Source organism: Lepisosteus oculatus, chromosome 19 (genome assembly GCF_040954835.1).
Source record: "Lepisosteus oculatus isolate fLepOcu1 chromosome 19, fLepOcu1.hap2, whole genome shotgun sequence".
NCBI classification, from domain to species: domain Eukaryota; kingdom Metazoa; phylum Chordata; class Actinopteri; order Semionotiformes; family Lepisosteidae; genus Lepisosteus; species Lepisosteus oculatus.
The window spans coordinates 10,065,128-10,080,047 of record NC_090714.1 but is presented as its reverse complement, the minus strand read 5'-3'; the positions used below and the strand labels follow the sequence as shown (position 1 = coordinate 10,080,047).

At 36.5% G+C, this 14,920-nt stretch overlaps 1 protein-coding gene across 6 annotated transcripts in view; it reads left to right on the top strand.

The window, feature by feature from the left end:
- radil (Ras association and DIL domains) overlaps positions 1 to 14,920 on the top strand; it is a 63,856-nt gene that overhangs the window by 16,627 nt on the left and 32,309 nt on the right. For all 6 annotated transcript variants that reach the window (XM_015360514.2, XM_015360517.2, XM_015360518.2 and 3 more), the window contains 4 exons: positions 1,411 to 1,706; positions 5,304 to 5,993; positions 10,456 to 10,493; positions 11,137 to 11,294. In XM_015360514.2, the coding sequence (XP_015216000.2) occupies positions 1,411 to 1,706; positions 5,304 to 5,993; positions 10,456 to 10,493; positions 11,137 to 11,294 (1,182 nt within the window). The remainder of the gene's footprint in view (positions 1 to 1,410; positions 1,707 to 5,303; positions 5,994 to 10,455; positions 10,494 to 11,136; positions 11,295 to 14,920) is intronic.

Here is a 14,920-nt window from a genome sequence, read left to right as displayed (position 1 = left end):
CAGTAACTTGGTTCACCGCTACAATCCCTAGCGCAGAGGGAGTAAAAATAATATCCATGTGCTTCAAAACATCCATCAGACCATCAGCTTTCTCTCTCACTGCTGGCCAAGAGTGCAAACGGTGCAACTACTGCATCAGACACAGACAGCAAGCTCAAACATGTTCACTCAGTTTGGGGTTACTGTAGCATGGAAAGCCAGGGTACCCACGCATACTTTCTAGTTTCTCATCCCCAGCAGTTTCATCAGTTCTTCACAGGCTCAACTTGGAGTCCTGTTTATGGTTAGCTAAACAAAATATCTAGATTTTATCCAGAAATCTTGATTTGAGGGCCAAAGCTGTGCTCCAAATGGAGAAAGGCTAACTCTGTGACACTCTGAGATGAAAAACTAAAGAGAATTCCCTTTGAAGTTAATTCAATGAGGGTGGAACACTACAATACTTTAAATCACACTAAAGGCATCAAAGTGGTTTCCTAAGGGCAGTGGTCCACCTACAGTACAGTTTCCATTTAATCTGGCATCACTTTATATTAATGTAATTTTTATACAGCAGGATAGGTCTCTTTTGATTTGGGAAGAGACCTCAGGCTGAGTAAAGCACATAGCAGAGACTATGAGATGGCATACATTCTCCAGTGCTAATTTGTGGCTTCCCCACAAAGGTTGCTATTTTACTTTTAAAAGGTGTTTAAAAGTCATTTAAAGTGAAAATGAGCCAACAGGCTCCATGTCTGAAGACTGGCTGACAGCACCATGATTGGATTCCAGTAGTGTGAAAGGTGAAAACAATAATGCTTCACCAGCTCATGATAAGTTCATTGAATGTTTAAGTATGTACTCAGAACATACTGTAACATTTACGGCTGAAAGGCACTGTGTAAGAGCCGGCGTACCAGAGCAGGTGATGTCACCGCCCTTCCCTGTGATAGCAGGACTACAGCTACTGGGCTGTAGAGAGATCTCTCTTTGGCTCACTGGGCTGGGTCCCTGTTGAGTGACGCAGGAGTCCCGGGTTCGAGCCCCAGATGGTGGGTGGCCGACCTAATGCTGCAAGGGCGCCCGCCTGAGCCCCCGTTGCCTTACAATATTCTTATTTTATTATTCTATTGCTTAGATTCATATTAGGTTCACTAAGATCAAAATAGAAAATAACTACAGATAATTTGGGGTTTTGACTTACTTTCTCAAATGAATTTTCTCTCAACAATAATCATAAAAAAACCCTTGACATTACATTAATATCCCAATGTATGCTCAGTGTTAATGAGCAATTCATGTGCTATCACGCGCCATCAATTTGAAGATAAGTCTTCATAGTTATAATTGTGATAATTTCCCTCTAGTGTCTGTACACCGAGATGAGTAAAGCTGATATACCATGACACTAACCTTTGGTTCCTTTCCCAGATATAAATGCCCAGGCCAGGAAACTGCAGAGGAACAGGACAAAGGGATCAATGACGCTGAACCCTGGATCATCATTCTGCCGCAGCCTGAGTGAAACGAGCCTCAATCTTGTGGGTGAGCCCGGAGACGAGCCAAAGAGATATTACTCCACGTTGCCAGGGCCACTGAGAGGAAGGAGCACCAGGGAAGGCCCTCTGACAGGCAGGAGGAAGGAAGAGAGGGATGCTGGGGGCGTGCGACATTCTCTCTACCAGTCCCCGCATCTCCTGCTGCTCCAGGGATACAACCAGCGTCAGGTATATCTGTAAGGTGTTTCCCCCGGTCTGTCTGCAGCTTCCACTTTCAGCTGGTGGTGCAAAGAGTTGGTACAGCTGTCTAACTGAGGGCCCATTTAAGGGTACCTATAAAACCTTGGTTGCCCAGACCAGACTTGGCAGCCCTGTTTTTATACACATGAATATTGTCAATCAAAACTTGAATGTCCCAACTGGACTCACTTACGTGCATGGGGAAAAAATGTGAAATGCCTATTCTGTGTAGTTAGAAGTCAAAATTCTATTGAGTCAGGGCTTTGAATGGCCAACCAAGGATGTTCACTTTCTTTTTGTTAAACTGTTCTAGTGTAGCTTTGGTTTTGTGTCATAAGGGAAGGTGAATTTAAATTTAAATTTGAGGTCTTTAGCAGAATACAGCAAGTTTTCTTCTAAGATTTCCTCTTAGATCTCCTCTTCAATCTTGACAAATTTTACAATCCCTGGTGATTACAATGCAGCTCCTAACTTAATGTTACAGCTATAATGTTTGACTGTAGAAATGGTGATGATTAGGTGATACATTCTGTTAGGTTAACACCACATGAAATGCCATGCATTTAGACCTAAAAGTTCTAGTTTTATCTTAACTGAACACAACTGTGTTTGTCTCATGTTTACTGTATTATTTAAAAGGTTTGTTGCAGACATACAGGATCTGAGTTGGGTTTTCTACTCTGCTAGCTTTGTGGAGAGACAGGGATATTATTAACTCATGGATAACTAGTGGATTTTCTCCCATCTCAGACATTGACTGTTGCTCTTTCAAATTCACCATTGGCTTTACTGTGGCATACCTAACCAGTTGTTTCCTCCTTGCCCTACTGTTCAGTTGGGAGGGATAATCTGATCTGGGTAGTGTTATTAGTGCTATATTACACCACCCACTTCTTAATGATCAACTTCACTGTGCTCAAAGGGATATAGAGCATTTTAAGTATTTTTGTACCCTTTACGAGATCTGTGCCGGATAACTATATCCCTGAGTTGTTGTATAAGCTGCTTGGTCTACATTAACAAATTTTTGCTTGAAATTTGCTAAACTGACTCAAGGCCCTTACAGAAAACATATTAATTCTAAAATCATGTGAAACACATTTATTACAAAGACAAAGACCATTCAGCTAATTGTGGAGTAATGTAGATCTACCAAAGGAGATGAATACTTATTTAATCAATCTATTTTAGTATGTGATTTTCTTTGTAGTTTTTGCTGACTTTTAACTTCTTTCATTCATTAAAATGGTGAGTTTGAACTTTCATATTTTGATTAAAATGTCACTTTAATAAAATACAGTATACATCATTTGGCATTCAGCAAAATGTCCCATTCTTGGAAAGGAGTGAATACCTTTGGAAGGCACTGTATATTACATGTCACAAATATCTGCAATTAAACTAGTTTATTTAATAATTTATTCAATTTAATATATTGCAGAACTCTTAATTTGTAAGTAATAGCTCTTCCTGTTGTATTGTTTCATAATTTCTAAACAGCATTTAAAATATTCTTGTGAATTCACGTTAAAGATACAGTTTTATATTTATGTTTTTTATTTGCATAAAAGCAACATTTCATGACATGAAATTCACATTTCAGAATGTCATTCAGTTAAATGATAAGTTATGAAATTTGCAGCACATTCATTTTAAACAGTAAATCCTTTAATTATGTGTTGTTTTGTAAGCAAAATATTTTTAAAATAAACTTACAGTTTTAGTTTTTTAAAAAACGAACTGCAACTGAATACACTTTTCAATTGGAAAAGGGAAATCTCATTTAACTGTAAAATTACAGAGAACTGCTTTAGTGCTATCCTGTGCAGTCTTCATATGAGAGGGCGGTACATAAGCAAGCTTAGACATAATGCAGAGAAACTTCAGAAGCAACTGCAGTGGTTATACTCAACTGACTGTGCACAAGTGAACACTGATTGCAATGCCAGCATTTTTGTTAAACAGGGTGTTTGCTTTGATCCATTGCAATAACAGAATACATGACAAATGTTTTCTTGCAGAATTTACAAGTGTAACAAAAATTAGAAAGGTAATAAGACTATCCCACCTACTCCTCTCTGCTGAGGTGAGAGGATCATTTTTTTTTGTCTAGGCATGTAACATAAGAATTTTTAATCATATAAATACGTCCACTTGGTGACAAACAGCAGGCACACATAGACTTTCCATCTGGTTGGTGTACAGAGATCCTCTTTGAAGTGCTGGAGTGTTAATGGAAGGTAAAGGATTAAAGTAATACAGTTGTATTAGCATTACTAGCAGAGGAATCCAGCAAGGTTTTCAAGTCTTAGTTTACTGTTGCTTGAAAGTAGATTACTTTCATTAGTGTAGTGAAGAAGTTATAGTTTTATACAAACATTACAATCTTTAAAACAAATGTCAGAGTTACCTAATCATTTTCCCATTTATTAACCTCATGGCTATATATTATTTAAATGTTTTTTTTTTAAATGTTGTGGTAAATGTTAATGACTTTTTTCCATTTTCTAATTATGTGGCAATGCACGTTGTCCTTAGAACAACAGAACGAGTGACTGGAAGTACTTTCAGTGGGCAGGATTGGATGATATTCATTTTTTAAATCAAAATCTTTATTTTCCCTTTCAAATTCATTAGTTCTGGTAAGGCATTTATTTTTTGAGGAATTATTACTCGGAAGTCTGTGAATGCTGATATTATCTTTTGTCTGTAAGAAAATTAAATACATTATGAAAAATACTTAAAATAATATAAATTTGTAATTTTCTATGTTCTAATATATGATACAAAAATACAATAATTTAGATGTATCTTCAATAATATTAAGACTAAATTACATTTATTTAGTGCATTTAATCCCAAAGAATCCCAAAGCACTATACACATATGTACATATACAGTACTTCATTCACCAGTGTCATGTGGAAGGCCAGTGGAATGTACCAGCAAATCACTACATAGTATATTAGATGAATAAATGAGAAATTATTTCACCAAATGAATTAAGAAGGAAATTGATAGAACAGATTGTTAAAGCCTTGAGTGGAATTTAGGTTGATATCTATAATCTTTTATATTGTGCTATGGGTCCTTTAATGACCAATTAGTCAAAACTTCAATTTAATGTCTTATCCAAAAGACTCTCAATCATGCCGCATTAATATATGCACTATAAGTGAGCATTGTTTGGAAATTCCTGGACCACAAGGGGAAGGGCCACCTAATAGTCCACCTACACTACTTGCAGGAACATCTGATTTTCCTTAGAGTTTGTCATGCCAGTGCCATCCCAGTCTTGCTTTATTTTAAGGTCTAACGAGATCAAGGCTACAAGGCCCATATGCAGTGGGATGGGATAGGAACAGTGCAATCCATTTTAGCAGACAATAGGTCTGAAGCATGTTAGGATTTGTGTTAGTAGTCTTTAGCGGGTGAGTTCTGAGGAGAAACTGGAAGGTGGCCTTAGGTGATGTACTGTATATTCTCCTTGCAAAAATATGTCAACAGACTTCAGTGAGTAGAAAGAACAGAGTGGTGGTTGCATCTTTCCAAAAAACAGTTACACTGGGTTTACTTTCCTTGCAGGATTGCCTGGTATACCTACTGAATCGAGATCAGCACACAGTAGGCCAGGAGACAGCTTCGGCACGACCTAACATCTGCCTGTCCTCCCCGGACATCCTCCCACTGCACTGCAAGATCAAGAAGATCCAGGTGGTCCGGAGGTTCAGCCACACTGTGGAGGAGAGGCTGGTGCTGGAGCCATTGCCTCATGGCAGTGTCTTAATAAACTTCTCCAAAGTGGAGTGCACCACCCAGCTGCGCCACGGTGACCTCCTTTCCTTCGGAGTGCACTACATCTTCCTTTACAAGGACCCTGTCAGCTCCAAGCCACTACCTGCCCAGACACTAACCAGGCTCAAAACCCTCAACCAGCTGTCTGAATCAGAGCTGGACATTGGCTCAGCCCAAGCCTGTAGAATGTGTGGCACAGTGATCAAAGACAAGTTCCCGCCTCGTCGAAATTTCAAGCCCCACCTGATCAAAAACAGGAGCCTACAGAGGAGGAAACTGCACCTGGACTTCGACAAAGCCCATGAGGATGAGTTGATTGGGAGAATAATGTCCCTCATTGAGCCAGGTGGGGATGACCACAAACTGACCCCAGCCTACCTCCTTTGCCTGTGCATCAAGCACTCAGCCACAGCTTTTGAGCCAGGGAGCTTTGGGAAGCTTCTTCTAAAGATTGTGAAAAGGATACAGTCTATAGCTTGGGTTAGTGTCGCTTTCCCTAAAGCATTGGGGATGTCTCTAAAAGCCTGTTTATTAATTGTGTGACATTCATTTTTCTCCTCGTTCTCTATTCCTTCGTCTTTCATTTCTTCAATGATTAAAACACCTTTGTTTCCAATGCTGCACTCTAAGAGGAGACAGGTCCTATATATTTATAATTATAAGCTCCCAGCTATTGCAGATTTCAACTGTTAATTGCAGATAAATTGCAGATAAGAGTTGAGTTCAGAGACTTTTCTAAAGAGGTTTGGTATTGTGTGTGCCTTAACTTATCTTGTATAACAGTAATGAAGTCCTCCTTACTTGAATGCTCCAATGTAATGTTCCAGAAGTATATTACTTTGGTTGCACCTTGGGAGGTGTAAGATTAAAGAATATCTTATAGACACCCAGTGCAGTTAGTTGTCCTAGCAGAAATAACGTGCCATACTGAAAGCTATAAAGTAACTCTGACAAATGCTTTGAGTTTATACAAAAACATAGACACAAACAAAAATTTCCCATTATAAAAAAGAGTAATGTTTGACTGTGGCCTGTTTGCTTAGTAATTTCTGTTAGATTTAGAACCAAATAGAAACTATTGATTGTCACTGTATTAAAATAATATCAGATTACAGTATGTAATACAAAGGAACAAAATCGTGCTATGTATCACTTGATCATTAATTAATATACCTAAGACACAAACTACTTTTCTATGTTCTTTCTCTAATAAGTACATTCTATATGATTAAGTAAACCTTATTGATTACTGAATGCATGTAGCTTGAATTAACTGGTGTGCCAGAGAAAGTTAAATGTTTCGTATAATCACATGTATACAGGAACATCATAAATGTTCAGAATAGTTCTTTTGAGTGATAACCTTTGACATCTTAATCCTTGTGCAAAGAATATTAGGTGATAATGGGAAAACAGAATGGTGTTGAATATATAGCACATAAAGCTGTTAATTCAATAATTGTAGCGATATTATGGTTCAGATTTATTGAAATTGGATCAGTAAACTTGGCGAGTACTTTATACAGTAGCTACTATATTACTTTATAATAATTAATCAATCAAGGCAGTCAACTTCAATACAGTTACCAGGAATACAATATATAGATATATTAACATTTAATAAAACTTGCAAAATAGACAATTGCAAGAGTAAACATATATATAAATATGCATGAAGTAGTTCAGGTGGGTAGCTGTGTCAGCATGCGTAGGCTGCAAAGGAACAAGTAATAGGTTTATTCCATGCTGAAAAGAGAAGAAAGAAAACGCAACGTTTCGGCCATGGATCTTTCTTCAGGTGTGAGCCAGCACAGCCTCCACAACACTTCTTCAGCCCTCACACCTGAAGAAGGCTCCACGACCGAAAAGTTGTGTTTTCTTTCTTCTCTTTTCAGCATGGAAATAGCCATTGTTCCTATAAATATGCATTGTTACAAATGGTTGATCATGCACTCAGGGATTTACAAAAAATATTAATCTGAACAGGGTAAGAATATGATGATTATAATATTTTATATTGTATCCAACCTTACAGTTTAATTATTCTCATTCTGTGTTCCAAATAACAGCTTAGTTATTGAAGGTTTAAATGTGAAAATTGAATTTATCATCCAAAGTAAAACATTTGGCTAAGCTTTGTTGATCTCAAGGGGATTGGAAATAGCCGGATCCTGTCGCAGTGTGAACAGTCCTTCTGTGCTGAATGCTGAAGGAAGTCCTGGCTCTGGGACAAATGAGCTTCAATTGGTGCAGGAAAAATAGTGGAAGGTTCCACTTTACCTCATGCTGAAGATGGATCCTTAAATGAAATGTGCATGAAAAGTTGGGAATTTCTGCAAATTGAGGAGAAACATAGAAGGTCTATTCACCCAACTTTTGTGGCTGCTACTCTGAATATTCCACAATATTCAGGGTTTTCCACAAAAGCTTAGCTGTATTATTTAATTGATCAGATGAAACTACAGTACATTTGGGAGCTTGCCACAAAATCTCTCTTGCTGCAGAGGACATTTTGGGCAGGATTCTTTTCATGTTTAGTCTCTCAGTCTGGCAGTTACTTTCAGGTAACTTTTTACTTTCCACCTGCAGAATGGATAGTAGTTGTTAGAGCCATGTGAATTGTTAGCTGTCAAGTTGCCAAGGTTTCCTGATCGAGAACATCCCAAACTATAATTGTGTTGTCATGGGTGGTGAAATGGTTATGATGTCATCTGGTGTAGTGTTCATGTACACTCTGTACCCTGTCAGTAAATTTATGACGTGATCTCTATAAAGTGAGTGTAGATGTGTCTTCCTATTAGAATTGCAGACTAAGAGGCCTCAATGTGGGCAGTTCATCACTTAGAAAATTGACTAGTTAAGCAGTGCCAGGGTAATTTTCTGGTAAGGCAAGAGGAACATTTTTATACCTTTTCTGAACACTTAATTCTAAGCATAATAATAATTAATTTCGAACAACCTTTGGATTTCCATTTAGAAAATGCCATTCATGCTATGTATTTCCTCATGACCTCTTCCTGTTGAATTGTTATGAACTTGAGCAACTTAAAGTGAAAAATTCATTAAAACTAAGATTTTAACCCACAGGAAATGTTTTAAAATGAGAAGCCATTTAAATTTATTTCCCATGGTAAAACTTGCAGTTTTCTCATTTTTGCAGAGGCAAATGGTCATGTAACTGATGTACAAACTGCATTGTTAAGGAGGATAAAAACACCCCTGGTGTGTGCAGCACATTGCTTCAAAGAGATGATTAAATTTGTAAGAAAACCATTCCATACATTCAAAATAGATTGACTCTGTTGTTTTTGTTTCTAGTTGAATTGCTGTTATTTTTCAATGTAAGCTGTTACTTATTCATTGTACTAAAATTTTGCAATTTGGGTTTGAAAGGTATAGCATTAAAATGGATTGAGTAGATAGCTGCGTCAGCATGGTAGCTGCAAAGGAAAAATTAGAGGTTACTTTCACACTGAAAAGGAGAAAGAAGAATAAAACACATTTCACACAAAGTGTGTTAAGCACTTAAATGCATTTTCAGAATGGAACTAATCTCTGTTTCTAGTAATAAAATCGTCTTAAATTTGAATGATAAAGGTAACATTATATTAATTAATGTAAACATAATGAATGAAATTATAACATTTGCTGTGTACATGATGGTAAAATGGTCAACATTACTGTCTCACAGCACCAAGGCTCTGGGTTCTAATCCAGACCTGGGGTGCTATCTGCATAGAATATTGTATTTTCCCCATGTTTGCATGGGTTTCTACAGTACCTACAGTTTAAGGAAATACTGGTAGATTATTTGGCTTCTGGGGAAAATTGACCCTAGGTTCAATGTATGTGTGTCTGTGTCTCCCCTGCAATGGACTGATGTCCCATTTATTCATACCCCTGATCACATAATACAAAAAACTGTCAGATAGCAAAAAGATTTATGGATAGGATAATGTGTTATCATAATAGCATTGCACACAGCAGTCATATTTGTCAGAAATAATTAACATCTCACACCTGAAGAAGGCTCGACAGCCTCCACTGTGTTTCTCCTTCCTACTTTTCAGCATGGAATTAATCTTTTCTTGTTCCTCTCATGAAATAATTAATACATGTCTGGATCTTTATGCAGGTACTGTCAAATGATGGTTTATGACACCCTGAATCTCAAAGATGTCGGTTTTTGTTGGAGATCTCCAACTGCTATCTTTGGATTTATTGTTGCCTCTTGAATCACTTGTCTCACAGTTCGTGGTGTGAAAATATAGTTGCATCCTCTTAATGGCTGGATTGCCACTGTACCGGTAGCCTTAAATTTTATTTATAATGGACCCTACAATAAAAAATGGAAGATTAATCTTTTATAGATTATTTTATAGCCACAACTTGAGCAGGTCAGTGACCATTTGTCTGCATTCTTCAGAGAATCTTCTGACCATGATGAGGCTAGTTGCTAGTTGCTACAAACTGTCCCCCTCGTGCTATCTCCTTTTATACACCAGAAATGGGAAACCTTCATAGACCTCTACATAGTCCAGAATACACAAGTAGGATGATATTGTAGAATTGTTTTTGTGTGTTGTTTTTTTAAAGATTCCTAAACAGTAATACACCATAAATCTTACCCTTGTTTTTTCTGGAATTCAGTTATGATAAATATGAATTTGCTCTGTGCAATTGTATTCTAATTACAATGCAACATTTTTAGAGTTGTGTAAAATAAGGTACATTAACTAGGCAATATTTGTTTCTGTTATACTGTTATACTGTATGTTGTTTGTTCCTATTCAATCTAGATATACTTTATAATGCCTATTTAATATAAAAAATAAACATCTTCCTCATTTATTTTTGTATATAGATGTTTCATGGTTTCCTTAATAGCTCTCTGCTCCTTTATGCAATGGCTTTAGCATGTCTAATTGTGTGTCTCTCACAGGAGAAGACGAAGGAGCTGGCAGAAAAGCAAGCCCAGCAGTGAGTATTGCATTACCCATTATAGTGGTCCATTTCTTTATCCCAAAAGGCTACAGTTAAACAAAGCTGAACAATTCAGTGATATGTAAGAGGGAATATTAGTATAAGAAAGAATTCTCAAAGTGTCTGTGAGGAACTGAAGCAAGACATATTACATGATGTGAAGGATCTTTTTTATCCTTCACATTTAGGGATTGATTGAATGCAAAATAGAAATTTCTACAAAATAGTTGAATTTGTTCTCGTACAGAGCTTATATCAGCTTTGTGCTGATATAAATGTGCAGACAATATAATAACCCTATAATAAGATTAAAAACATGTTCTGCATTCATAACATAAAACAGATGCCAGAGACTGAGTTAAATGTAAGTTTGCTTTGTATTTATCTTGTTAGAACTACAAATTGGAGACTTTTATATATTAATTATACTGTAAATTTTAAAAGTAGTTTATCCAAGTTTCAGTCACAATTCTAAATACACAAAGCATCTTAATACCAGTGAATGTGTTTTTAGATACTCTAACTAGTCAGACATAATATTGTTGTAGGGCTGATAGGAAAAGTTTCAACTTAAAGCTGCCCCTGTTGGTGGTGACATTGACAATACATGCTGACATTGTCCTTCTCTCCCATCAAATAGCCAGGACCCAGCCTCCCTGTCTCTCCTTAGTATCTCTGACCTGGTCCCTGACCTTCAGATCATTCTCTTCTGGATGTCCAACGCAATTGAGATCCTCTATTTCATACAGCAAAAGTCTCCTGTTTACATGCAAGGCATTGAACAGATGGATATTAAAGGTACTTGCTTTCATATTTTGTTGAACAGACCTTTTTTAGGTGTGTGCATGTAAAGTTTAGGGCTCTAGAGTGGCTCGTTGAAATTTGATGGTGGAGTTACACTCCCACCCTAGTGGCCCTTTACGATTGGCATTGACCAGGGGGTATCTACAAAAAGTATTGTTTACTGATATGAGCAGATGGTTTAATGCAAGGCCTCAAGCCCTTCTGAACAATTAAGGGTTTTAATGTGAGTGTTCTTTATTTACACATTAGCAGATGGCAAGATACAGTATATGCCCTTCCCTCTTTGTTTATAAATTTAATTTTTTTTCTTAGATTTTGTGTTGTACATTATGAAAAAATGTTTTGAACTTTTTTGAACATAAACTTCAGCCGGTGGCACTTTGCTTAGGTAGATTGCGTATACTGTGACTCAACAGTGCCTGGGTCTTAGGGTAGCTCATGGCGAACAGGTGCAGTTGTGAAATCATGGAACTAAGGATGAAGCCACCACCTGATACAAAGGTGTATTCAAGTCAGATAGTTAAAGTGAATGAAGAGACTGCTGTTCTAAAGTTAGTCCTCACTGTTTTATATTTAAAACTGGCACATGTTAATATTCTATTACTACATAGTGACACAGAGATGTGTTATTTGCTTCTTCAATGTGTATATATATTTACTGTGTTTTATAAATCAAGTAGGGATCCTGGGGCTTCTTTTCAAATATGAAACCAACTACAAGTCATTATTTTACCGTCACAAAGTCTTAACCAAATAACTCCAAGAATGAATCTAATGAACCCCAAAAATGTGTGGCAGAATTTATCTGTAATGATAAATGTAGACTGGTGTGTTGCAAATGTTAATTAAGTACATGGTTTGGGAGTCATTTGTTATGGAGATCCTTGTGAACTGAGAGTAATAAATCAAGATGTGACAGCTTATACAGAAGATAGCTTTCATGTAGAAGAACTGCATTAGAGAAATAAATGTTAAGCATAACTCTTAAATCTTAAAAGATAAAACCCCTTTGCTTCCTGAAATGTCTGGTGTAATGCCTTGCATGGTGGAAATGAAAGACAGTTGATTGGGCGAGTCAGTGAAGGGCACTTGATCTTGCTTTATTGCACTCTTGTCCTATGCCCAGTGTAATACAGCGTGATACAGCGAACTGGAGGTGCTTTGTTGGTAAATGATGTTTGAGTGCTAATTAACAGTGACAGCCTCCAGCCTCTGAAATGCTATTATCTCTCACAAGCTTAGCTGGGATTCACCGTCATAACGTCCTTGTGACTGGTGTTACTAAAGATGGAATTAAAGTCAGAACAAGACAGTGTTCTCTATCGTGGATAGAAAACAACAATAAAAGACTTGCAGGTTTAATGATTCATTGTTAAATTGTTTTGTGTGTGTTACGGATTATAGCAGTCCATGCCTGTCTGTTTATTTACTGTTTAATTCATTTGGATTAATAAGTGTTAACCATTCAGGCTACATTTTCTCAACAGCCTATTTAGCAATCAGATCCATTTTTATGGTGGGAAAGGTTATTGCTGACATTTTATTGTCTTTGGCCAAAATAAACAGTGCTGTAACATACATGTGATGCTCTGTGTCTCCCACAGGAGTCTTATCTCAACAGTAAATTTTTTTCAGTTCTAGTGGAACCTGCACAAACAATGAAATACAGTTAAAGAAAAACAATTATTTTATTTGAATTAATATTAAAATTGATAAATAATCTGAACAAAACATTCCCATAGCCTTGAAAAAAGTAATTAAGATCTGAAAATGCTTTTTTAAATTTTTGACAGGTGGTTTCTACTCAAATCTCTTGAAGCTGATTGAGTTTCTTTCTGCATTTATGAAACCTTTTAGATAGGCTTGGAAAGAAAAAAAAGTTTGTTCTTACAACTACATGTAAAGTAACACTGACAACTTTATTCCTGGTAATTTCAGTTCGGGTTGAAATGCCATTAATTTTAGTGTTACACCTAAGCAAGCATCCTATAATTGCAAGGTAGATCTGGCTTTAAAACTCATAACTAAACTCCATATTGGTGACCAAAAATATTGCATGTCTTTGGATTTTCCAGTAATTCTGTCCATAACGTCTTTGAACCTGCACTTGGAAATTTTATCTTGAAAGCATAGAGAAAAAAAGAGTAGCAATCTATTTTGTGTTTTTGTTGATATTCACACTATGGAGGTGGTAAACTTAGTTTAGGTCTTAGTAGGTCACAGTATACTTAAATTAACATAGTGTCTGTCCTTGTATCAAGCATATTAAATTCCTGGGTTCCCACTTCACTTTTTTAATTTTAATTTAACAAATTCAATAGTTAGACTATCCTTCCATGTGCTTGTCAGCATTTTTTTCCTAGCTAAAATAATAATCTGAAATACTTGTGACCTTTATCCAAGAATACCATTATAGTAAAAGTCACTGTGTGCTGTGCCCTCTGTAACAACCCTTTCCAATGTACCCTATGCATTTATGCTAACTCAGGCAGTAGAGCTCAGCATGTAGAGGTGTCTGGAAGGAATCCCAAACCAAGCTTCTTATCTTCAACACAGTGTAATAGTAGAAAGTCTCCATGGACAAATGTTCTGGATGCAGATTTATTAACAATATTTCGGTTTAGGAAAAATACAGCTGTTCTGTTTATTATTTAATATTATTCACAACAAATATTTCTACATCATCTTCACACTCAGAAAACATTTGTTTAGTATTACAGAATGCGCAGTATTGACAGCATAGTTTCTAAACAGAATTAGACCAGCTAAATATCCCAGGCCCACTTGAGCAAGTCTGTTTACACCTAAAACTAATTCAGTACTGTTTATTGTTGTTACACAAGAATTGTCATTTCTAACATCAAAAACCTAAAATGGCCTCCAGGTTAACATTTGTCTGTCAGAGACAGAGCCTCATGTGGAAGCAGAGATCTGAGGTGACACAACTCAAGATCTTAATGACGAGTCACAATTCTTATGAAAAGAGGCCAATAGGAAACTACAAGAAAATCCTGTTGCCAGAAAATAAGAAGTGACAAAACAGCTGAGGTACAGAATGAAACAGTATTAAGGGCACATAAGAGAAGTAGATGCAAGACTATTAATAAAGATTCTGTATGTTTTTTTTGCAACACATCCTAATCAGCAATGCCAAATTCTTTCTTTTATTTCTGGCAAGACTGGAGTGACCATTTAAGAAAATGACAATATACATTAAAAGAAAATACTCCTAACCATACATTTGACAACACCATTCTATTCGGTGGACACACTACCACCTTAAGCAAGAATGAATTTGAATGAATGTTAATGAATAGATTTGAATTCTTGCATTAATGGATTGACAGCAATATTTAGGAAGCTCCATAAACTAACTGAATTGAAATTGTTCATATTGATATACACATGAGTCATTTGATTTAAGTATTTTCAACACTGTGCAACTTGCTGCACATTTTTTAGAAAAGTATGGTCTTGAATGAATGCTGTCCAGTTATTTATTTTCAACTGGAAAAAAGACTGTGCTGTTTGAAGTGCTTATTGAAAACATGACACAATTCCTTTCCTGTATCTGGCTTATGCCGCATTGCTACCATACTGTCTGGTGCTGTCTATAACAG